At 40.5% G+C, this 26,026-nt stretch overlaps 1 protein-coding gene across 3 annotated transcripts in view; it reads left to right on the top strand.

Annotated features, from left to right (window-relative positions):
* cnksr1 (connector enhancer of kinase suppressor of Ras 1) overlaps window positions 1-26,026 on the top strand; it is an 83,098-nt gene that overhangs the window by 48,070 nt on the left and 9,002 nt on the right. For all 3 annotated transcript variants that reach the window (XM_029674971.2, XM_029674972.2, XM_029674974.2), the window contains 10 exons: window positions 4,585-4,644; window positions 7,286-7,354; window positions 7,456-7,584; window positions 9,244-9,338; window positions 10,646-10,788; window positions 11,528-11,679; window positions 11,863-11,896; window positions 12,049-12,224; window positions 14,110-14,183; window positions 18,349-18,420. In XM_029674971.2, coding sequence (XP_029530831.2) covers window positions 4,585-4,644; window positions 7,286-7,354; window positions 7,456-7,584; window positions 9,244-9,338; window positions 10,646-10,788; window positions 11,528-11,679; window positions 11,863-11,896; window positions 12,049-12,224; window positions 14,110-14,183; window positions 18,349-18,420 — 1,004 coding nt within the window. The remainder of the gene's footprint in view (window positions 1-4,584; window positions 4,645-7,285; window positions 7,355-7,455; window positions 7,585-9,243; window positions 9,339-10,645; window positions 10,789-11,527; window positions 11,680-11,862; window positions 11,897-12,048; window positions 12,225-14,109; window positions 14,184-18,348; window positions 18,421-26,026) is intronic.

Raw genomic sequence — 26,026 nt, 5'->3', positions numbered from 1 at the left:
GGGCTGAAATCCCATCAACGGGATTGATATGACAACAGCCAGTGAAAGTGCAGAGCGCCAAATTCAAATAAAAATTCCTCAAACATACATTTTTCCAGCCAAAGAGATGAGTCACAAAAAGCACAAATAGAGATAAAATTAATCACTAACCTTTGATGATCTTCATCAGATGACACTTATAGGACTTCATGTTACACAATACATGTATGTTTTGTTCGATAAAGTGCATATTTATATAAAAAATCTCAGTATTCATTGGCGCGTTATGTTCACTAGTTCCAAAAACATCCTGTGATATTGCAGAGAGCCACATCAGTTTACAGAAATAATCATTATAAACGTTGATGAAAATACAAGTGTTAGAAATGGAAATATATATAAACTTCTCCTTAATGCAATCTTCATCAGAATGCACTCCCAGGAATCCCAGTTCCATATTAAATGTTTGATTTGTTCGATAATGTCCATTTATGTCCAAATTGCTACTTTTGTTAGCGCGTTTGGTTAAAGTCCCGAAGCGCGTTCACTAGGAGCAGACGAAATGTCAAAAAGTTCCGTTACAGTCCGTAGAAACATGTTAAACGATGTATGGAATCAATCTTTAGGATGTTTTTAACATAAAACTTCGATAATATTCCAACCGGAGAATTCCTTTGTCTTCAGAAAAGCAAAGGAGTGCGAGCTACCTCATGTGAAATGCGCGTGACCAGCGCGTGACTGCCGGCAGACCTCTGACTCATTCCTCTCTCATTCAATCCCACTTCACAGTAGAATCTTCAAACAAGTTTCTAAAGACGGTTGACATCTAGTGGAAGCCGTAGGAAGTGCAACATAACCAATATCCCACTGTGTATTCAATAGGGGCTGAGTTGAAAATCGACCAACCTCAGATTTCCCACTTCATTTTTAGATTTCTTCTCAGGTTTTTGCCTGCCATATGAGTTCTGTTATACTCACAGACATCATTCAAACAGTTTTAGGAACTTCAGAGTGTTTTCTATCCAATACTTCTAATAAATGCATATATTAGCAACTGGGACTGAGGAGCAGGCCGTTTTCTCTGGCCACCTTTTCATCCAAGCTACTCAATACTGCCCCTGCAGCCATAAGAAGTTAATATTTTTTACCTGTTGCATTGACATACAATTATGTACAAACTGTTCCAAATTTCCACACTGTCTCTCTCACAGCTTGTTTGAGTTCAGTGTACTGGCGGCTAACTACTGTTCCACAAAAAGCTTATCTTAAATCACAAACAACAGATGACTTACAGTGGACCAAGCCAAGAAGTGAGTGGCCTCTAATTTAAGTCGCAATGCTCAATCCCTCTGTCTTACTACTTCAAATTACTAAAATATTGTATTATTGGATTGCTATCTGAAAGCCAATTACCATTTAGTCTCCATAATCTGTTTACTTCAACCTTGACTCCCTTCTTCCCAATAGGAAGACCTTCTCAATCTACTACTTATACACATGGATTACTCTTCTGCTTTCCCCACTATTGCAAGGTTTAAAACAAAACAAAACAAACATGATACTTTTCTCCATATTGGAAGGCATTGTTTCATTTTACTATACCTTCAAAAAGTGAGTCTATTTTATCAATATATATATTACATGTCTATTATTTAAAGATTCATATGTAATGCCTTGGAGGGATCAGTATGTATTAACTGGGTTGGCACTGTCTCAGTCCCCAGTAGATGGCATGCTGCCCATACTAAGTCTCTACCTAGCACCTTAAACAGTTGAGTAGGTGAATACAGAAAATCATTGGTTCTATTTAACAGGATATGGGCTTATTTCAAAATGCATTACCGGGGTGGAGGAAATCTTCTAAGCGTTTATAGTTGATCAGGGGTAAATCAAGTCCCGTACAATGCTTTAATATTATCATACCTCAAATGATCCATAAAGGAACCACTCTGAACATTTCTCAGAATACTTTTTTACACCACTTTACGTATGTCTACGTGTGGATGTGCAAGTTGTAAAATATTATTTACTTCTTCAGTTCATCATAAGAACCTATTATACTCAATATTATGTTACTTTAACTCTAACCTTTTGTTACATCACAAATTCCTCCTTTAGACTAGTGTTCTATTCATACAGGGGTTTAGATATTTGCAACTAGTTCTATTTAACAGCATATATTGAAATAGTTATCTTCTTTCATATCTCCATACATGACTCCACTGATGAGTAATGTTATCCTCATGTAATCTAAAGTCATGTTAACCTCAGAGACATGTTATCCTCGTTACGAACAAGACCCGTTATCCTCTGAGACATTTTACGTATGACATTCATGAGACATGTTATCTCTACCTTTTGGTCCTACAGCTGTGTTGGACAGACCCCTAGATAACGTTATGATCAACTCGCACACAACTGGGTAACACAGCTCACATTCACACTGGAGCTAGTCCCCTGACAGCTCTCAATCACTCAATTCTTAATAGCTAAATTTCAATCAGCTCTTGTTATCCAAATATCAATATTTCAGCTTATTCCATATCTCACAATCACACAACTTTCACTTAGTACTATTCCCAAACACACTCGGTAATCGCCTCATTACCCCATGTGCATCGTCAATGATTCTCTCTTGTCGTTACTTGCTATGAACCATATGGATCATCATCAACGGTTCTCTTGCCGCTACCTGCTATACATATAAATAACACCCCTAATTCAAAAATACCTTGTTATTTTGTAGTGGCTGCAGACAACAAAGACATGTCTTCAAAATGCCTACAGATGGCTGTCAGCGGGGCTTTCCATGGTACTGTTACGCCCTCGCTCTAGTCTTTTCATAGAACTAGTGAATAGTCTTCTCTCTAGAAGACTATGGGTACCTTTAATGCGTTACAGGCCTTGATTAAAAATATATATATATATATATATATATATACAGATTCATATAAATTGACTGACTGAAATCAATTGCCGTCCCTCAATTGTTCGTGGATGATGTGTCTCCTCCTGGGCAGCTCACAGTAAGGGTCTGCTCTGGGCGGGTCTCGTCGTCTTTTGGTCAGGTGGGAATTTCCCTCACACTTCATAAAATGCGCCACCGGTTTTCCTCGTAGACCCCCACTGGAAAGCAGAATCAATCATCCTGTTTGTTGACGCCATATTGTTGTGGAAATTCTTACACAGGGACACTCAGTCAATCATCCTGTTTATTGTCAGCGCGCTGGAGAGGTTCCAATCAACTCAATGTACACGTCTATCAGGAGCTCTGCCTAGGCAGTCCCCAGCAGTTGTCTTATATTCAGCTATACACAGACAAGTTATATTTGCATGATTTAGCATAATTAATTCATCATTACCGTTTTGTTTCATTCATGTGACTGACCAATACGTCACAAGTCTTCTCTCTAAGCTGAGACCTTGAAACAGATCTTTCGCTCTCAAAACAAGATCTGGGCATACTGCCAAATTGCAGCTACTGATAGTGAGGATTCGTTCAGCCAGCCACTTGCATGAACACAAAAATGTGTTTTAAAATTCCCAATATAGCATCTTTCCCTTTTTAAGACAATTTGATACGTATCTGATATGATACAGGAACGATCCGTTTTAGAGTTAAACAATTTGGTGCGATTCGGTTTGATTAGAGGAACGAATTGATGCAATTCGATGTGATATGATTCGATGCACTAACATTTGTTGCACAAACGCAAACACATCTCAAGAGGGTAAATAAAAGAATCGTATAGTAAGTGCCAAATAAAGTAACAGGGTTGATCGTAACAGGGCAACGCACTCGTATCTTAAACACTACGCAAAAGGTACTACGTTGGTGGAACGACCCAAATAATACCCAGGTCTGTTCAAGTCTCATCTGACCATTACCTCTCCCTTCCTTCATTTTCAGTAAACAAGAGCTGGGCCATGTTCATTAGGCACTAAACGCATGAAAACATACTGAAAGAGGGAAGGACTACCTGAACATGTCCAATAAGAAAAGCTTGTCTTCGTTTCTATTGCAAAACTTTTTGCTACATTGTACGCACTAATGAATACAACCCTGGAGTCTGAGGGACGTGGCGATGGCCTTTCAGATCTATTTTCTCATCTGCTCCAGTCAATAAGTCATTATTAGAGGCATGTCTACAAGCCCCAGGAATCATGTGATGTGTATTGATCGTGGCTGGGCCGTGCATGATCATGATCCCCACGGCTCCCCTTAGCGTACCTGCGCAAATATCAAACAGGACCCCAAGGGAGAAATGACATGACATGACATTACAGGCAGATCACTATGAATCAGTATGCACCTGTACATACATTAGAGCTAGAGTAGAATGACATAGGAGAGAAGGATTGGAGGTTTGATTGCTGTGTGGGACGTTGAATGACATCAGCACTGCAGGACTAGAAGGTTTTGTGTTGTTGTGGCAGGTTGATGGATGATGGGTGATTTTTAACTGTAGTACTGACATCAGATTAGCTGGGCACAGAACGCAGGGAATTTCTCCTTATCTGGCGATCTTGTTTTTTCTTTTTCTTTTTTTTTCATTCTGTCTGTCTTTTAATGTATTTTACATTACCGTGTTGTCTCCCTTCCAGGGCATTGAGATCACGTCCACTGGCTCCAGTAATCACTACATCACAGGCACCACCGCAGAGGTCAGACTCTTTATTCTCCTCTTCCCCCTCTCAACCCTGTCCTTCAGAGCCCAATGCCATGGGCTCTTACCGAACATTATCATATAAATGCACTTTTACTTTAAGCAAACGCCATAGGACTAATGGTTTGCATTACCTTGACATTTAGAAGGTCTGCTGTACTGTGTGGGTGGGCGGGTGTACAATCGGGTCGGAAATTACTGATACCCTTGAAAAAGATTATCGATAATGACTGTGTTAAAATAAATTATTCAAATACTGAGCTATATTGTATGCTAAACATAATTGGGAAATTATATACTTTTATGCTAATACAATTGCTAAGAGAAAGATTTTGTTAAGCAAAATTGTTGACCACCCAAAGATTCCTACAAATCAAGTAGTCATAAGTTTAGTATTTGGTTCCACATCCTGAGCACAAAATGACTACATCAAGCTTGTGACTACAAACTTGTTGCATGCATTTGCAGTTAATTTTGATTGTGTTTCAGAATATTTCAGCCCAATATAAATGCATGGCAATGTATTGTCATTTTGGAGTCAATTTAATTTGAAATAAGAATATGTTTCTAAACACTTCTACATTTAATGTGGATGCTACCATGATTACAGATACCCCCAAGATAATAGCAGACATTCTAACCTCTCCTGTTATTGGTAATAGTATGAGGTTAGCATGTCTTGGGGGTATCTGTAATCATGGTAGCATCCACATTAATGTAGAATTGTATTTACAATACATTGTACTCTACATGACACACTACATGACCATTATTTTTATTGGGGACAAACTAATCTGAACCATAACCAAAACAAACTTCAAATGCATCCAACAAGCTTGATTTAGTCATTGTGTGCTCGGAATATGGGGCCAAATGCTGAACTTTTGACAACATTATTTATGAGAATCTTTAGGGGTGTTTAATTTGAGTTTAGTTTTGACCCCTACCTTTTTGAGAAAAAAGTATTAATTGTTAAACAAAATCACTTTCTCTGAGCAATTGTATTATTATAATATAATTTCCCCCATTTTCTTGGTGCATACGATATAGCTCAGTATTTGAATTCTTTATTCTTTCCTCATCTTTATCAAGGGTGTCAGTAATTTAGTACCCACTGTACACACTGTGTGTGTTTCTTTGTGTGCACTGTAGATTTCTAAATAACCATTAGTTAATCGAGCTAACATTAGTCTGCCATTCTGTAGAGGGACAGTTGCCATGTGCAAGTACTCTGTTAAAGCCACAAATATCAGGGGATTACCATGGTAGATAGAATCATCAGAAAACACGGACCTCATGGCATCGGCTGTAAGCCAGTATAATGATACCACTATTTACTATAAAGGCATAATGTTTATAACAAGCTGCTACAGTGGGAGGATTGTTCACACCACTCTCGTCAAAAAGTAGTCCACTATAGGGAATCTGGTGCCTTTTGGGATGTAACCACTGACCTACAGTATCTAAGACTGGTAATCCAATGTGGTTGTAACTAATCCTACTGCGTTCGATACGTTATCTAGGTTGATTATTGAGGTTTTAGTGTTGTGAAAGAGTGCCACTTTAATGGTCATTAGTGGTACGGCTATTTCACCGTACTTGCGCATGACAAAACTTGAATGGTCGTTCGTGAAATATCTAAGTGAAATGTCTTGCTTAGTTGATGATATTGACTGGTTGAAGCAGGTCACTTTTTATGGCCAGGAGTTTTTCCCCTGTCAGTTTAGGTGGTTCACATATGTACTCCTTCCTGACTTGGCTGTGTCTGTCTGCTATTACAGTACATGCACAGCGACCTGAATGGAATGGCTGCAACGATTGTGATAGGCGGTTGTTTTTCCGAACTTACTTGAATGCGCTAATTGTACGTTTCTCTGGATAAGAGCATCTGCTGAATGATACAAATGCACATATAAAATAGAATTCTGATCATTCCTAGGTGATAGGTGGAGCGGCAGGTAGCCTAGTTGGACTAGTAACGGAAAGGTTGCGAGATCGAATCCCCGAGCTGAAAATGTAAAAAAAAAAATATTATAATAATCTGTTGTTCTGCCCCTGAACAAGGCAGATAACCCACTGTTCCTAGGCTGTCATTGAAAATAAGATTTTTTTTCTTAACTGACTAGCCTAGTTAAATCAAATCAATAAATCGGTTGGGGGCTTGGCTATTTTATTACTCTCCCAGTTAGATGAAGGCTTGCCAGGGAAAGGATCGAGGGAACCAAGCTTTAGTACAGGATGGTCTCTTCTCTGGGACAGCCTGGGATAGACATGTGTTTTTTCCATGATGTCATGATCAGAATATAGACCGACTCCCCTGGCTACTGCTACTGGAGTCGATCTGAAGCACTCTGTGTATGCATTCTAGAGAGAACAGCACATGCACACTCAGTGCATGCACATGTGCACGTACAGTATGCATGATTTAGTACACAAGCCCACTCAGACTTTTAACCTCTGACCCTAAGTAAGCATTTCGCTGCTGTTTACGAAGCATGTGACAAATTTGATTTGATTTGATTCCTCTTTTAAACCAATTACGGTCAGACGTCAAGTCCCCACCACAATGTTACATCTGTCATACATAGTCTATAGTGGTGTGCGTTTGTGTGTTTTAATTATTGGCTTGTGCATTGCAGTCACCCGCTGAGTTCTGTGAGAAGATACTGGCTGGAGACGAAGTGATCCAAGTCAATGACCAGATTGTGGTGAGTATTTTGTGTGCTTGTGTGTTACTTAGCGCCAAGTCTGGCCTAGCCAAACATAACTTTATATGAACTCCAACTCCCATAGTGCTCTGCATTGTCAGGTTGGCTGGAGCAGGAAGAACCTCGTGAAGAAACTGAAGGAGAACCCCAGTGGGGTGACGCTGGTCCTCAAGAAGGTCCCTGTGTCACTGAGAAGCAAAGAGACAGCCCAACAGCCCCCCTCGCCACAGGTAGGCTGCTGGAGTACAGTGAGAAGCATACATTGCATGTGTACATACATACACTCATTCACGAGGATGCACACACACACGTTTACACTCCGGCATGTACACACTCGCACCAGCACATACTGAACCAAGGAAACACATCCATTTAGACCTGTAGGCTTTCATAGAGCAGATTCTCTCTGGATAACCTCTGGTCACTTGGGTTTAACTGTTTGTTATCCCTACCTTCAAGCCTTCATGCTCTCACCCTGCCCAAGGTCTTGTCTCTGTCTATATAGAAAAACAAATCACGGATGTGCACACACACATTTTTTCCCTCTCATACACACACTCTTCTGTCGTGCACACACAGCTAACTACTCCGCCACCCCTCGTTACATGACTCACCGTGTTAAAGCCAGCCTGTGCTGTAGTCTGAACACTGAGACAGCGAGCCATGTCAGTCAGTCGTGTGTATTGACGCTTGCTCAGGACCTGTGTATGTGTGTGCGTGCAGTACTCCAAACGTGGAATCTTTTATAATCCAATTATTATTATAAGCACATAACATTTTACTGGCATGGACAAATAATGTAATTCAGGTATTCAATTTGTCAAATGTAAAAAAAAAAAAAAAAGATTTATAAAAATCGTAGAATGCACTCCTATATAGATTTTCTTACTATATCGGGTATTTAAAAAAAAAATATATATATATATATTGTATTAAAATAAAGGTATATGTACCCAATTTGCATAAACACACCTGGTGTATTTGCATATATGAATATTAACATAAAGGGGTGGAACAGGGCTGTAACCACCAACAACTTGTTCCGTCTACCCTACCTGCACTCAGCTGTGCTGTCTAGACTGCCTCATTAATTGGTGTTGTCACATTCTCTTGCATAATTTAACAAATGTGTCAATAGCAGAATACCATTGGATTAAAAATCAACACACTTGGCTCTAGATTATACCTATCGGAACATACTTCACATTGTTTGCGACATCAGACATAATATCACTATAATCCGAGTGTTCATTTTCAGATGTTGCTTTCATTTCAGTGCATCTAATTTATGAACGTTTCAACTAATATTAAATTATAAAAATAAAAAATCTAATCCACAAAAACTGTACACCCTTCAAAATAGTTATCTTTCTAGTCTTTCTTGTGATGTCTGGAGACAGTGCATGAAGTCCCCGATGAAGCTTTACCATTCTTATAGATGCAACGGAAAGACGGTGTATTCCATTGAGCCCATTTCAGCCATTACCGGGGTGTGTTTGACAGGTCATTACAAACATTTCCATGGTCGTAAAGTGTGGAAAAAGTCGCAGGAGTAAAATAAAAGCAATTCATCCAGCGAGATGTAAATGAGAAGTGGATTTTGCACCCCTTAAACACAGGAAATATACAGCTGAAAAAGAGGGGCAGGCGCGTTGCTAGTGTGTGTGCGCCACAGGTGAGTGGAGGCTGAAAACTAGGATTTTATGTGGATGATAAAAGCTGCCATTTGTCCTGAGGGCTCGGTCCACATGGCGCGCTGTGGCTCAGCACACACACACACACACACACACTGTATTAAAAGGAACTGAGCAGAGTTCACAACTTCACACCCTATCTCTTAATCTGAAGTGGGTGGGGAGGGTTCACATTTTCTGCTGGCTGGTTTTCAGAAAGAGGAAGAGGAGGAGGAGGAAGAAGAAGAGGGAAACCAGAAACACTCCATATTTGAGAGAGTAGCAGCCTCAGTCAGGTCTCTGTCATTCAGGTGAGAACACACACACCAGACATGAATGCTACTACTTCAGTACTTTCTCTCTCTCTCTGTGTGTGTGTGTACATTTTACACAACCATTTGAACATATTTTTTGTCTTTATCAAATGAAGTCCAGTATTTTTCAATTAAGAGGTTTTTTTTTTCTTCATCCACCTACGTAGTATATTTTAGGCAGAAACTCTTCAGTTGTTTTGAGCCTAAAACCTATTTTCTGTCTGTACTGGCTGATTTTAAAAATAAATGTCCGAAGTGTTTCCTCTCGCACAACTTGTCTGACCTGTCTGCAACAGGCAGCATGATTCTGTAATAGACCAATGGCTGAGGTCATGTTGCAAATGCAATTAAGGCTGTCATAGATGGTCATTGGCCATTTAATATTTTCCCTCCCACAGAATACTGGAAACCAACAAAGGCCTGCTGCGTTAGATCAATACATTTACATTGTGTACTGTGCTACTGTCTGAAAAACATTTGACTCGGTCTCATACTGATCTCCTATGGGAGTGTAGATGAATTCTGACTTCTGATGAGTTTTTGTTGAAACGATATATCCAAATTGAGTTGCACTTTAAAGGGGAAGTTTACCTTAAAATGAACGTTTGTCAGTTGCTTTCATAATCTCCACAATGGTCTTACATTGATATTAGTTCATATTCACCACCTCGAAAAATACCCTAACTTCATGTGTTGCATTTGTATTTCCTGCTTCAGGGTTCTATATCAATGCTATAGTTTTTGGCCCCTCCCACTCTTTTGCGTGTTGCGTGTATATGTTTCTAAACCCAGAGGCCCAACATCGCAAGACTTCCGGGAAAGCTGGCGAAGCAGACTCTGCAGACCAGATTGGGGTTTGAGAAGTGAAACATTCTTTCTTAGTTGTTAATTTTCTCAAAATCTAAAGGCACAACCTAGATTCGAGCCAAGTAGCTGAACATCTTATTACTCCAACCTCATGAAAGTGACAAACTGACACGTTTTCTTTTTTCGTCAAGAACAATTTTATATCGAAGGAGTGCCTTTTGATTTGATGGCCTGCACATGCGCAGTTCGACCATTACACCCAATGATGTGTTTCTGCGCATGAGCTTAGTCGCCATGACATCACCTACATGCGCAATGTTGAATTTCTATTAGAAGCAGTTTCTACATATCTTCATTCTAAACCATCTTTGGTGTTAGTGTGACTAAGTGTGCTCCCTCTTCCCCTCCATCCCATGTGTGGTGTGCAGGGCTGACATATAGTGTTGTGGATGGATAGTGTGAGTGTGGTAAAGTGTGCCCCCTCTACCTGTATGTAGGGCTGCAGTTCAAGGGCCAGTGGATATCCAGCCTATGGGCCAGGAGAAGTCGGATCTGTCCAGCGACAGGGGATTGGACGGCAGCCTGACATACACCTTATGTCCCAGGGGGTCCCAGGAGGACCTCTCATACCTGTCATCAGGTCGGAACCATAGACATGACCATAAATGGTAGAAGGGTTCCCACTCGATGCTGAAAGGTCAAAATTGGCTAAATTGTAAACATTAATGAAAACAAAATGTAGCTTTTTGGTCTATATTTAAAGGTTAGGCATAAGATTAGCAGTGAAGTTAAGTTTAGGGTTAGGTTTAATATCAAATTTAAAGAAGAGAAATTGTAGAACAACTAGCCTGGGCATCCGTCTTTGGAACTTGGCCAGATAGTGACCATCTGGTAGAACTAGTGCCGGGGCACATAGGCCAATATGATAAGGTTTAGAAGGAATAGCCGAACTGGCATTACGGTAAATGGTAATAATAGATACCATTTTATTGATTCCTTTTGTCATTTGAACAAGTGTCACTATGTATCGTTCAAGACCGTTTGAAGTGGTTATCAGACGACACCGCTTATCGCCATAACATGTTTCAGTAGATAGCCTACCAGGGCCCTGTTCAGTTACTCTCGGCATCCAAAACCAGTTGGTAAAATAACGAGAGAAAAACAGGGAAGAACATTGAAGAATTAAGCCAATAAAGGGATGAATTTGTCCTTTTTGAAAACTTTTCAAAATATTTTTGCTACTGAACATGACACTAAATTCCAGCTAAAGTAAGACTGTTGGAGACAGAATGTTAGTTGTTGGCTGTTAGTAGTGTTTGTAACTGTGCTGTGTTGTTGTATAAAAAGTGTTCTCACCTGTGCATGTGTGTGTGTCCTAGGAGAAGCCGAGGGTTTGGAGGGGTCCAGGCTCAGCCCCGGGCCGAACGGAAAGGGCTCTGCGCCCTCCAGAAGTCCGTCCCCCCGGGTAATAGAGCTAGGCAGAGAGAGTATCAGTTCCATCAGTTCCTGTCCTGAGATGGGCGGACACACGGTGAGAGAGACACACACACTGTTTTATTTGGTGGTGGTTATGATGGCGATGAGGTTAGTTTCTGGAGAGGCTCTCTACATGTGATGTTTTAATGTGTACATTTGAGCTTTTTGGAAAGACAATTACGTGTTTTTTTTTTAGATTGAATTGAGGACAAATTATTCTCTGCTGTTTTAATTTTAGGAGGATAAAGAACAAAAAAAGGGGTCTACAAAAGGTAAGTTTGGGTTTTAAAACTCTGTTTTCCTTATTTATTTAGAGTACTTATTTTCGCAGCAGGTATTTCGATGTGCATGGAGATTGTGTCACCATAACTTTGACACCCTCTCCCGTCTAACCCCTCACACACACACACCACAACCCCCCCAGGCACGCGTAAAGTGATGAGCAGGCGGCGTGTGTCGTGTCGTGAGCTGAGTCGGCCCGAGTGTGACGGCTGGCTGTGGAAGAAGAGGAAGGAGAGCAGTGTGTTCATGACCCAGAAGTGGCAGCGCTTCTGGTTCGTCCTCAAGGGCCCCTCTCTCTATTGGTACACCAGTCAGCAGGTGAGGTCCTTTTTGTTTAATTTGTTATAAATATGAACTGTTCTATGAACTGTGTAATTGAATGTATTAACTGTTTCATTAGTTAGAACCATGTTACCAGTGCTAACCCAGTTGAGCCCCCACCCCAACTCCCCACTCATCCCCCCTCAAAAAGGGTCGGGGGAAGAAAACTGTTAAACACTTATACACAAACCTACCGTAATTGCTGGACTATTAAGCGCACCTGAATATAAACCGCACCCACTGAATTATAAAAAAATATGTGTTTTGTACATAAATATGCCGCACATATCTATAAGCCGCAGGTGCCTACCGGTACATTGAAACAAATTAACTTGGTCACTATCTTCCTCCTCCTGTGCACTGAAACCACTGAAGTCATCTCCTTCGGTGTCGGAGTTGAATAGCCTCAGAATTGCTTCATCCGATGTTGGATCGTTTTCATTGTCGCTCTCGTCACTTTCATCCGGAGGCAAATACCCCGCTGAGCTCATGCTGCCCCTTCAACACGCAGCAGTCCAGCCTTTCGAAACCCGTTGATGATAGTGGATTTTTTGACAATGCTCCTCGCTGTCAGGACCCACTGGCAGACTTGACCATAAGTTGCTCTTCGCATGCAGCCCGTTTTAGTGAAGGATTTCTCCCCACTTGTCATCCAAGACTCCCACTGAACAAGGAGCGCCACCTTAAATGCACGATTTACACTGATGTCGAGTGGCTGCAAATACTTTGGGCCATCTGCTTTTCTTCCCTCTGAAAGCCTTTGTTGTCTTTTTGCACTGAGTCAGTTCCTCACGCTGCTGTTTCCAACATCTTATCATCGACTCATTAAGGCCAAGCTCCCGTGCAGCAGCTCTCTTTCCTTTTCCAACAGCCAGATTTATCGCCTTCAACTTGAAAGCTGCATCATATGCATTTCTCCGTGTCTTTGCCCATGATGAGGGTGACAAAATTACTACCGTAATCAGAATGATGGGAAGTTTGAGCGCGCTCGATTTACGTCACATTATGTGACGGTGCTCAGTTTTTTGGCTGCATTGAATCTTGTGAAAGCGGGAAAAATCCATCAATTAGCCACGTCATTGTATAAACCGCGAGGTTCAAAGCGTGGGAATAAAGTAGTGGCTTATAATCCAGCAATTACGGTACACAATCATGTAAGGTGCTTTAATATTCCAGGACTTGATAACTGTTCGGGAGGGTGCATGCAGAATTGTGTAGATTGTATGGTATTGTGTAGAACAGATGGGATTGTCTGTCATGAGGAAAATGGTGAGTCGTGGCAGCTTTATTCACAACGTTTCTATGGAAAGGTTTCACTTCCCTGAATATACCCCCAAGTGAACACAATCGTATAAGTGCATTCATTCATTATTGCGTTGATAGAGACGATGCACATGAATCGGCATTCCACGCCTTACATCAATGTACAGTCGTGCTTGTGTTAGCCATAAAAGTTCATTTTCATCTGAAGTTCTTGGACAGGCTACAGCAGATAATAGACAATATGCTATTATATCATATTATACACTGTGTCTCATTGGCAGGTTTATGCACGTAATGTGATGGAGGCCCAATAATAACATGGCTGAGATTGTTGCATTTATCACCATGACTGATAGTATTATTGCATTTGGTTTAGAAACAGGCTTCCACAGTGCAATGTGATTTGGCATTATCTGTATGTATTTTATGCCTGGTAATTGTGATAAGCATGGCCTCTTATGTTCGATAATGTGTTTTTTCAACGTCTTGTGCTCACTGGAATTGCAGTAGCCTGGTTAAAGTGGACTGAACACTCATAGGGTTCATTGTGGAGTAACCAGGCTATCATGGCTGCAGTAGTTGTGTTTGATTAACCTATTCCTTTCTTTGTCATCGTCAGGAGGAGAAAGCGGAGGGCCTGGTTAAGATCTCCAGCTACAACATCGAGGGTGCAGGAGAACACAAGAGGAAGTAGTGAGTATTCATGTCGGATGGAGTGTCTAGTGTGATAAGACAAGTTATTTAGGGGCGGCAGGTAGATTAGTGGTTAGAGCGTTGGGACAGTAACCGAAAGGTTGCTAGATCGAATCCCCGAGCTGACACGGTAAAAATCTATCGTTCTGCCCCTGAACAAGGCAGTTAACCCACTATTCCAAGGCTGTCATTGTAAATAAGAATTTGTTCTTGCCTAGTTAAATAAATAAAAAATCAAATTTAGGATTCACTGTTTGATGGTACCAGACCTACTTGAGTCCCATCTGGGTTTTTGAAATCTGGCGCAATGGAATCATCCTAAATTTGAAAGTCCCATCCATCTGACACGCCAGATAGCCGCAAATTAAGTATTTTGAAAATGATTTTAACCCAGATTTGGACTTAACCTTTATATTATTAGATTGCAATGCAAGCCCAGTGTAATGTGCATCAGCAAAAAAGGGAACTGCTATATACGTTTCCAAGAGTGCAGTGTTTCCCCTATATTCATTTAGCTGCCGCTACTCCAAAAACTAAAATAAAAATAAATTATTATTTTGTTGAAAATAATTTTCTGAATGGTCAAACATTTTCATTGTATAAGCAATTAAAACCTGGTATTAAGTATGTATTAAAGATAATGGAGCCACATATATATTTTTAAAGATCATCTTTGAAACTAACAATCACCAAAATAAACTTAGATTCAGAATCTAAAATATCAAAAATGTCATGTCATAGGGCCCACATTGATTTTGTTATAATGTTTGAGTCACTCGGATAGCATAAGAACATGGCATAAGCCATGGCAAAATTGGAGAATTGCAGCACATTAGCTTTAAAACAGCTACACTTTGTCTCTGCAGCAAAGAGTAGGGCCTCTAAAAATGTGGGTCAGAGGCAAACACTGAAATGTCATATCTACTAAAGGTAAAGGGAATCAATTGAGCAGACCTTCTTACTAATACCATTCTGTCAAAGTGTGAGTAAGTAGTAACATCCCCCATCTCTTATTGTAGGGGTAGCTAGCTAGCTAGCTTAGGGGTAGCTAGCTAGCTAGCTTAGGGGTAGCTAGCTAGCTAACTTAGGGGTAGCTAGCTAGCTAACTTAGGGGTAGCTAGCTAGCTTAGGGGTAGCTAGCGTAGTCTTAACTTTTATTTTATTCATATTTTTCTTTGGGGAGTAGATCAGCTTTAATATTGCATATATATTGTAGCTTCCATCAATGTAATTGTCTGTATAATTTCCAATCGACCATTATATTTTTTTGTAAATACATTGTACATGTATTTACATGCATTATACATATATACAAAATATTTTCCTTTATTATGTTCCCCTAAACCTACCACCACTCCCCTAATTGGAGTAAACTAATGGGCAACAGCACTTAGGCTTCTACTTCCAGGTTATACATACTATGTATATTTTACGGACACAATATATTTTACAATAGTTATCTTTTTTAAATGTATTTTTATCCCATCCTTCACTTACCCTCAACCCATTCCATCTATCTCTGAAGACCATCCAGTTTCTATTTTCCACATATTTTTCAAATGTGCTGTGATGTTTCACAAAAGTTCTGAACCTTTTTCTATTCTCGTAGTTTCTACAGATAGTGAATTTTAAAGATAATAATGATTTTAGCAATAATGTTTATATTATTGATTGATTGACTAAAACTTTTCAAATCACCCAGCAGTAACCCTAACCCTAAACAAATGATCTAATGGTTGTCTCTTCGCAGGAAAATCTGCAGAGCTGGGATGATTGTATCCCCCATATACCGTGCATATGGAAAGTATTCAGACCCCTTTTTCCACATTTTGTTGCGTTACAGCTTTATTCTAATCTCATCAATCTACACACAATACCCCATAATGACAAAGTGAAAAATTATTTTTAGAATTTTTTGCAAACGTATTAAAAAACAGAAATACCTTTATTTACATAAGTATTCAGACCATTTGCTATGAGACTTGAAATTTAGCTCAGGTGCGTCCTGTTCCCATTGATCATCCGTGATATGTTTCTACAACTTGATTGTAGTCCACCTGTGGTAAATTCAATTGATTGGACATGATTTGAAAAGGTCCCACGGTTCTCCCATCTCTGCAGCACTACACCAATCAGGCCTTTATGGTAGAGTGGCCAGACGGAAGACACTCCTCAGTAAAAGGCACATGACAGCCCACTTGGAGTTTGCCAAAATGCACCTAAAGGTCTCCCAGACCATGAGAAACAAGATTCTCTGGTCTGATGAAACCAAAATGGGAACTCTTTGGCCTGAATGCCAATCGTCACGTCTGGAGGAAACCTGGTACCATTCCTACGGTGAAGTATAGTAGTGGCAGCATCATGCTATGGAGATGTTTTTCAGTGGCAGGGACTGGGAGACTAGTCAGCATCGAGGCAAAGATGAATGGAGCAAAGTTTAGAGAGATCCTTGATGAAAACCTGCTCCAGAGTGATCAGGACCTCCGACTGTGGTGAAGGTTCACCTTCCAACAGGACAACGACCCGAAGCACACAGCCAAGACAACGCAGGAATTGCTTCGGGACAAGTCTCTATGTCCTTGAGTGGCCCAGCCAGAGCCCGGACTTGAACCCGATTTTAACATTTCTGGAGAGACCTGAAAATATCTGTGCAGCGATGCTCCCCATCCAACCTGACAGATTGAGAGAATCTTCAGAGAAGAATGGGAGAAACTCCCCAAATACAGGTGTGCCAAGCTTGTAGCGTCATATCCAAGAAAACTCAAGGCTGTAATCACAGCCAAAGGTGCTTCAACAAAGTACTGTACTGAGGAAAGGGTCTGAATACTTATGTAAATATGATTTTTCTGTTTTTCTTTTTTTGTAAATTTGCAAAAATTTCTAAACCTGTTTTTGCTTTGTCATTATGGGGTATTGTGTGTAGATTAATGAAGGGTAAAAAACTATTGAATCCATTTTTAGAATAAGGCTGTAACATAACAAAATGTGGAAAAAGTCAAGGGGTCTGAATACTTTTCAAAGGCACTGTACATAACATTCTATTGGTTGCAAGAATTATGTATGATAATATAAATTGGAAACTTATACGTTTTGAATCCGACGTCGTTTTGTGTATCAGCTCATAAACCATGTGCCTAAAATCTAAAATCTCTTCCCAACTATTTTGCAATCTATATGGCAACAGCTGTCAATTATTTATTTTTTGGTCCTTAAATGAAACTGGTATACTTTCTCAGTAATCACAAATTTCTTTAACCAATTTTGGTCTTTAATGCAGGGCCGACAGACAAGTTTCTTACTATTTCCCTCTCCCACTTGCCTCTTTGATTTTTGTGTTGATGCTGCAATTAGTTGGTTGAAATTCTGGGTAGAGCAGACATTTCCATATAGTTTTGTTAGCTGCATGTGTGAAATAACTCCATCAGTCCTATTTATTTTCAAGTAACCGAAAGTGAGATGATGTCATCTGAATGAAGGGAAAAAGGCCATTCATGAACAAGGGGTGAGACATTCTTACTAATCTGCTGGAGAACCCGTTCGGATTTAAGTATAACTGTTGTATGACTGACGCCTTTAGTGAGAGGTCTAATGTTTTAAGATTTTATCATTTCTGCCCTCCAAATTCATATTAATGATATAAATAGGCCCCTTCAATTTAGTTTCAGTTTTCCGTTCCAAATAAAATGGAATCTTTTTTGCTCATATAATTTAAAAAACATTTTGCTAGGTGTAGGCAAGGCTATAAGCAAATAGGTAAACTGGGATATGACTAAAGAGTTAATCAGGGTGATTTTTCCACAAGTGTTTTTCTTTCCATGGTAGCAAGATCTTGTCTATTTTTGCACATTTTCTATAAAAATGTATTGTAGTGAATTGTTTTTTTTCAAGATATGAATACCGAGTATGTCCACATCACCGACAGAACATTTTATTGGTAAACAACACTGTAATGTAAAACATTTTTTAGGGGGTGGTCAACACGTACTATGGTACACTCATCGTAATTCGGTTGTAATCCAGAGAGGTTAGAAAAAGTATCTAGATCGTCTGAGGCTGTGGAGCCGTAATTTAATTAGAATTTCTCTCGCTCTCTCTTTCTGTCGCTCTCCTTTCTCTCTCTCGCTCTCCCTCGGTTTCTCTACCACTCTCGCTCTCCTTCTCCCAGCGTCTTCCAAATGTGCCACCAGCGCTTCCAGACTTTCTTCTTCGCCGCCGAGAACGTCAATGACATGACCAAGTAAGTGTGACCGATTTTATGAACACACACAGTGTGCTAATACACACATACACACTAGGGATGGGCACGATTAATCGAATATCGAAACGGATTGCTAGTATTCGATTGCTTGCGAGAGTATTCATTTTTTTAGGAAAAACAAGGCAACAGTAAACAGTAAACGTCGCCCACGAATGATGCCGCCCCCCTCCCTCCCCCATGCTAACAAGTACATGGAAAAAAACATAGCAAATGCTCGTGAGCGCATGCAAACATTTTGTACAGTCTCTGACATAAACTATTTCCCGACTCATAAAGTTATAAAAAAGTAACTCGAAAATGCTACTCACAGTTTTGCTGCACGCACAAAACGTATATTAGACAGCAAGGCTCTTGATCCAGGAAGGGTTTCTCTGCTCTTACTAAGAGAAGCATGATTCTGCGAGAAGCTTGATTTTGCAAGAAGCTAACCACTTAGCTAGCTAGATAACTAGCTACTAAGTTAGCAAACCAAATGCACAACTGCAGGGCATTTAGGACATTTCTGTGAGCTCCAAAAGTATTGGGACAGTGACATGTTTTTTGTTGTTTTGGCTCTGTACTCCAGCACTGTGGATTTGAAATGATACAATGACTATGAAGTTAAAGTGCAGACTGACAGCTTTAATTTGAAAGTATTTTCATCCATGTCGGGTGTTACAGACGCACAAGTATCATAGCCCCAAGACATGCTAACTTCACACCATTTCAATAACAGGGGAGGTTAGCGTTCTTGGGTGGGTATGATATTTGTGTGTTTGTAACTTTCTCACATATTCATGGTTCATTGAGGATTATCTGTAATTATTCTAGCATCCACATTAATGTGGATTTAGAAACATATTATATTCTTATTTATAATAAAGGTGACTCCAAAATTACACAATACATTAATTACCATTCATTTATATTGGGCATAAAATAATCTGAAACACAACCAAAACAAACGTAAAATGCATCCAACAAGTTTGTAGAGTCACGAGCCTGATGTAGTCATTGTGTGCTATGAATATGGAACCAAATACTTAACTTTTTACTACTTTAATAAACATAAGTGAATTTGTCCCAATAATTTTGGTCTACTATAATGGGAGAAACTATGTATAAAAAGTGCTGTAATTTCTAAATGGTTCACACCATATGGTTGAAAATTCCCTAAAATGAAAGCTGACAGACTAAAGCTGCACTTTCACATCGTAGTCATTGTATCATTTCAAATCCAAAGTGCTGGAGTACAGAGCCAAAACAAAACATGTCACTGTCCCCATACTTTTGGAGCTCACTGTATAAGACATCTAGCTGGCGCACATTTACTTGTCATTTCCGTACTGTAGCTAGATCACCTGGTGCGTGCTGCAGAACAGTGAGTGACTTAAGGCTCCGGTCTCTTGTCATTGTGTGCTTGTAAACGTGACTGGGGACTACAGGTAAACTTGATCATTTTTAAAAAATGTGACAGGTGAAATGCTTGATCTCCTAACTTAGTGCACAAGTTGACTGTGGGTATTTTACTTAAAAAGTAAAAACAAATATTCATTATTTATATTTTAAAAAATTAAAAGAAATAGTTTCAATGCTATTCATGGTATTGAAAAAGCATGCCGTGGCTACTTCCAAATACCCCGGTATACAATATATACGGTCTACCTTCCAAGCTTACAGCTGACGATTCCCCATAGAAACGACGATGGAAATGTCCCAGTGATTTGATTTGCATACACTTATTATTCAAATTGCATTGAAATGATGTAGCGTGGCTAAAGAGACGTCTTCTGATTCTGTTTTTTTTTTAGGCAGAGAATGAGTTATGTTGGTTGGTTGGTCGGTCCGGCAACGTCTTATAGGTGTGGCAGACCAGGGGGGTGGGGTCAAAACGTCTACACAGATCAGACACGGACAGAGTAGGATTAGCTCGGTGTCAAGGGTGTCTATTTGAACAACAAGCCAAAAGAAAAGGTCTCCTCTCCGGGATACCGTCTTCTGGGCTCCGGGTCTTGTTGTATCCTGTGGGGAACAAAAACGGAACTCCCTCCTTTTACCTCTGGAACCGTCCCCAACTATATGGGAGTAACCTTTCTTCCCCCAGTCCTTCCTCCCGTGTGCTGCTCTTCTGGCAGCTTTATTGGGACCTGTCCAGCTGGTGAGCAATCAGCCCTTGATTACTCACCAACCACTATCAGCCCCAATTAGTCCTGTCCGGAGAGCCCGTCGAGACCTGGCACGTCCAGCAGAGGGCGCCATCGCCTCGTGATGTATACTCCGTCTGTCACCATGCCTCGACGAGTCTCCCCCTGGTGGCTGATCTGCTGTACGCCACATAGGTTACAACCATGATCAGTGATGGCTCTTACTTTAGAGAGGGTTATTATATCAGACATGGGTCACGTTAGCCTTGTCCCAGATCTGTTTGTGCTTTCTTTCCATTCCTGTCATTGTCACGTGGCACAAACATATCAGGGACTAGGCCATAAAGATAAAGGCTAACCTATGAGCACAAGAAAGAGGTATTTCACCATCTTGAGCTCATTGGATATGTCACTAGGACTGTGGAGCCGGTGATTGTCAAGCAAATAACTGCAGGTTTCACACGGTAATTGACCGTTAATTAGCATAAACACGTTTATCATCTCTTCCACGCATAGCCTACAAGCCACTGATGCAGACCTTTGGAACATCTTCATTTTAAAAAGTCAAATCCATTATTTATTTTAGACAGTTCTAAGGAAACATGAAACACGAAGCAAATGTAGTCTATTTTAAATCCAATCTAATTTTATTGGTCACATATTAAGCAGATGTTATGGCAGGTGGAGCGAAATGCTTGTGTTCCTACTCCAACAGTGCAGTAGGATCTAATAATTCACAACAGTACACACACATCTAAAATTAAAAGAATGGAATTAAGAAATATATAAATATTAGATTGAGCCATGTCGGAGTGGCATTGACTAAAATACAGTAGAGTAGAATACAGTATATACATATGAGATGAGAAACACACTTCACAAGAACAGAATAGTATACTCTTGAGTTGTCTTTAGGCCCTGATATGGCTATTTATTTGTTTTGTACCTTTATTTAACTAGGCAAATCAGTTAAGAACACATTTTTATTTTCAATGATGGCCTAGGAACAGTGGGTTAACTACCTGTTCAGGGGCAGAACAACAGATTTGTACCTTGTCAGCTCGGGAATTGAACTTGCAACCTTTCGATTACTAGTCCAACACTCTAACCACTAGGCTACCCTGCCGCTATGCCATATGGCTGTGGGCTACACTGGTTCATTTAGCAGACAAGATTTGCTTAGAATTCTGTGACATTATTTTGTATTATTTTATAGTATGTAGAATACAATTGAACATGGCTTAATAAAAGAGAGAGGATATTTTCTCCAAATGATTTCAAAGGAAGTGTGCATGTGGCTATTCTGTGTTGAGCGGTTAACAAAGGAACTCTCCCTATATGCTTCATGTATAGGTATTTATGCAACTTTAGTTGTGATACAAATGTCGTGCCATATGTTTTGTTGTGCCATATGTTTTGATGTTTTAATATATTTTAAGGCTGCATGATGGGACTCTGATGATTTGAAAAAAAGTCGCAAGCTGCGCACACACTTGGCGGCATCCCCCTTGTGTGGCCGTAATGCCCCCTAAAAAAAATCAATACCTTTCGCTGCCAAAGGGGACATTTTGCCCTTGGGCTGAATATAATAGGCTAATTGTAAATCCCTTCTCCCCGGCTGCCGTGCTCTGAAGCACCTCTCACTTACATGGCTCTCTCAGATGTAGCCAATGCACGTCACGTGATCGGGTCCTTCTCTCAGGCATTTCAACTAAGAAGTAGGCTACAAGTGAATGAAGATGGACACATCGGGGGACGCAACTGCGCCCGTCCCTCTTATCGAATTCCGAGGCGCACACTAAAGATGTTAGAACAGTCCGTGTTGCCTACTTTTTGTCAGCCAACAAGATGAGTAGACCTAACGAACAGCAATAGCACTAGCCTTTGTCAATCTACTATTCCCCATATTACAAAAGTTCACCTATTCTATTGGTCAACTTGTTCTTCTGTGCAATAAATAGATTTTCCAAACATACTCTGGGACAATTGTAGGATGCGATAGATCCCAAATTAATAAAACCACTCGCATCAAAACACCTTTTAAAAGCAACGAGGCTGATCATTTAGCTTAACATTTTGAATATGCACATGGCAGTAGGCTATAAGAGCGAATGTTCCAAAATGCAATCAATTAGTGGGAAGACACTGTTCTCAAAATTGATGGCAAATGTGATTATGCATGTAATGCTCTATTATAAAGGTGCATTGTTATGTTGAAAAGGATCTTCCCTAAACTCACAGCCTGTGTATGCCAGTTAGGGAAAGGGGGATACCTAGTCAGTTGTACAACTGAATGCATTCAACTGAAACGTGTTTTCTGCATTTAACCCAACCCCTCTGAATCCGAGAGGTGCGGGAGAGCTGTCTTAATCGACATCCACATCTTCGGCACCCGGGGAACAGTGGATTAAGTGCCTTGCTCATGGGGGCAGAACAACAGATTTTTTTACCTTGTCAGCTCGGGGATTTGATCCCGCAACCTTTCGGTTACTGGTCCAACGCTCCTAACCGCCAGGCTACCTGCCGCACGCCAGGCTCGACACCGGTTATAAAGCGGATGAATGTGCTTAATTTTAAGGAGTTATTGTCCACTTTAGTTGTGATATGAAACATATAGGCTCGTGGGATTGGATACATGAGGTGTGCGACTATGACTTGAAAAAGTCCCCAAAAAAAGCTATGCATTGTTTCTTGCCTTTCACAAGTGATAGGCTAGTAATGTCACCCATCAGACTTGTTAATTTAATGTTGTCTTTACACTAAATAATATACAGTAGCAGTCCAAAGTTTGGACACACCTACTCATTACAGGATTGTTCTTTATTTAGACTATTTTATACATTGTAGAATAATAGTGAAGACATCAAAACTATGAAATAACACATATGGAATCATGTAGTAACCAAAGAAATCTACATATTTGAGATTCTTCAAAGTAGCCACCCTTGGCCTTTATGACAGCATTGCACACGCTTGGCATTCTCTCAAACAGCTTCATGAGGTAGTCACCTGGAATGCATTTCAATTAACAGGTGTGCCTGGTTAAAATTTCATTTGTGGAATTTATTTTCTTAATACGTTTGAGCCAATCAGTTGTGTTGTGACAAGGTTAGGGGTGGTATACAGAAGATAACCCTATTTGGGCCAAGTCCATATTATGGCAAGAACAGCTCAAATAAACAAAGGGAAACGACAGTCCATCATTACGTTGAACGTCTATTCAAGTGCAGTCGCAAAACCATCAAGCGCTATGTTGAAACTGGCTCTCATGATGACCGCCACAAAAATGGAAGATCCAGAGTTACCTCTGCTGCAGAGGATAAGTTAGAGTTAACTGCACCTCAGATTGCAGCCCAAATAACTGCTTCACAGAATTCAATTAACAGAGACATCTCAACATCAACTGTTCAGCGGAGACTGTTGAATTGCTGCAAGGAAACCACTACTAAAGGACACCAATAATAAGAAGAGACTTGCTTGGGTCACGAAACATGAGCAATGGACATTAGACCGGTGGAAATCTGTCCTTTGGTCTGAGTCCAAATTTGAGAATTTTGGTTCCAACCGCCGTGTCTTTGTAAGACGCAGAGTAGGTGAACGGATGATCTCCGCATGTGTGGTTCCCACTGTGAAGCATGGAGGAGGATGTGTGATGGTTTGATTTATTTAGAATTCAAGGCACACTTAACCAGCATGGGTACAACAGCATTCTGCAGTGATACGCCATCCCATCTGACTTGCACTTAGTTGGACTATCATTTGTTTTTCAACAGAACAATGACCCAAAACACATCTCCAGACTGTGTAAGGGCTATTTGACCAAGAAGGAGAGTGATGGTTGACTGCATCAGATGACCTGATCCCACAATCACCTGACTTCAACCCAATTGAGATGGTTTGGGATGAGTTGGACCGTGGAGTGAAGGAAAGCAGCCAACAAGTGCTCAGCATATGTGGGAACTCCTTCAAGCTTGTTGGAAAAGCAATACAGGTGAAGCTGGTTGAGAGAATTCCACAAGTGTGCAAAGCTGTCATCAAGGCAAAAAGGGTGGCTACTTTGACAAATCTCAAATATTTACTTGAACACTTTTTTGATTACTACATGATTCCGTATGTTATTTCATAGTTTTGATGTCTTCACTATTATTCTATAAAGAAAAATCCTTGAATGAGTAGGTGTGTCCAAACTTTTGACTGGTACTGTATGTTTGATATTTAGTTTTGATTTCGAATGGACCATTATCATGCACCTGTCTCGGAACAGGGGCATGGGGAAGAAAATACATGTCATTTATGCACTTAAATAAAGAATGGAGGACGCTTACCCAATATTCATTTTTAAACACGGATTCGTGTTTAACGTCGAAGGAATGAGCGTTACACCGAGGCCTGTACTCTGGTGCGGGATAGATTTGGAGGTGGAGGGTCCGTCATGGTCTGGGGCAGTGTGTCACAGCATCATCGGACTGAGCTTGTCATTGCAGGCAATTTCAACACTGTGCGTTCCTCCTCCCTCATGTGGTACCCTTCCTGCAGGCTCATCCTGACATGACCCTCCTGCATGACAATGCAATGCCACCAGCCATACTGCTCGTTCTGTGTGTGATTTCCTGCAAGACAGGAATGTCAGTATTCTGCCATGGCCAGCGAAGAGCCCGGATCTCAATCCCATTGAGCAGGTCTGGGACCTGTTGGATCAGAGGGTGAGGGCTAGGGCCATTCCCACCCAGAAATGTCCGGGGACTTGCAGGTGCATTGGTGGAAGAGTGGGGTAACATCTCACAGCAAGAATGGGCAACTCTGGTGCAGTCCATGAGGAGGAGATGCACTGTAGTACTTAATGCAGTTGGTGGCCACACCAGATACGGACTGTTACTTTCGATTTTGAACCCCTCCCCCCTTTTGTTCAGGGACACAATATTAAATTTCTGTTAGTCACATGTCTGCGAAACTTGTTCAGTTTATGTCTGTTGTTGAATCTTGTTCTGTTCATACAAATATTTACACGTTAAGTTTGCTGAAAATAAACGGAGTTGACAGTGAGAGGACTTTTTTTTTTGTAGGCCTAGCCTGTAGAAAGCTGATGGGATCCACCTATTTTCAATAGCGGCCTATTCTATTCTACGCAATTGGTAGAAGAAATAGTGCGCAACATTAACTCATGGGCACTCGTGATTTTAGATTTTTGATCACATTTGCATTGATGTACGAGTGATTAGAGGGACAATAGAGTGCTGAGTACCAAGCAGTTAGCAAGTTTGGTAGACTGCTAATGACTAGCAGCAGCACAGAGCTTGGAGAAGCCTAATAACCATGACTAAACGGTCACATGGAATTTGACTGCTGTCATGACTCGTGACCGCCGGTGTGGTGGTAATATGGTCACCGTAACAGCCCTGTATGTCACATTAAGGTTTTATTGAACAAACTGTAACATTATGATGGTATGGGTTGTTTGAATC

The sequence above is a fragment of the Oncorhynchus nerka genome, linkage group LG12, assembly GCF_034236695.1.
Source record: "Oncorhynchus nerka isolate Pitt River linkage group LG12, Oner_Uvic_2.0, whole genome shotgun sequence".
NCBI classification, from domain to species: domain Eukaryota; kingdom Metazoa; phylum Chordata; class Actinopteri; order Salmoniformes; family Salmonidae; genus Oncorhynchus; species Oncorhynchus nerka.
The sequence above is the reverse complement of the archived record's forward strand: the minus strand, read 5'-3'. Positions and strand labels throughout refer to the sequence as shown.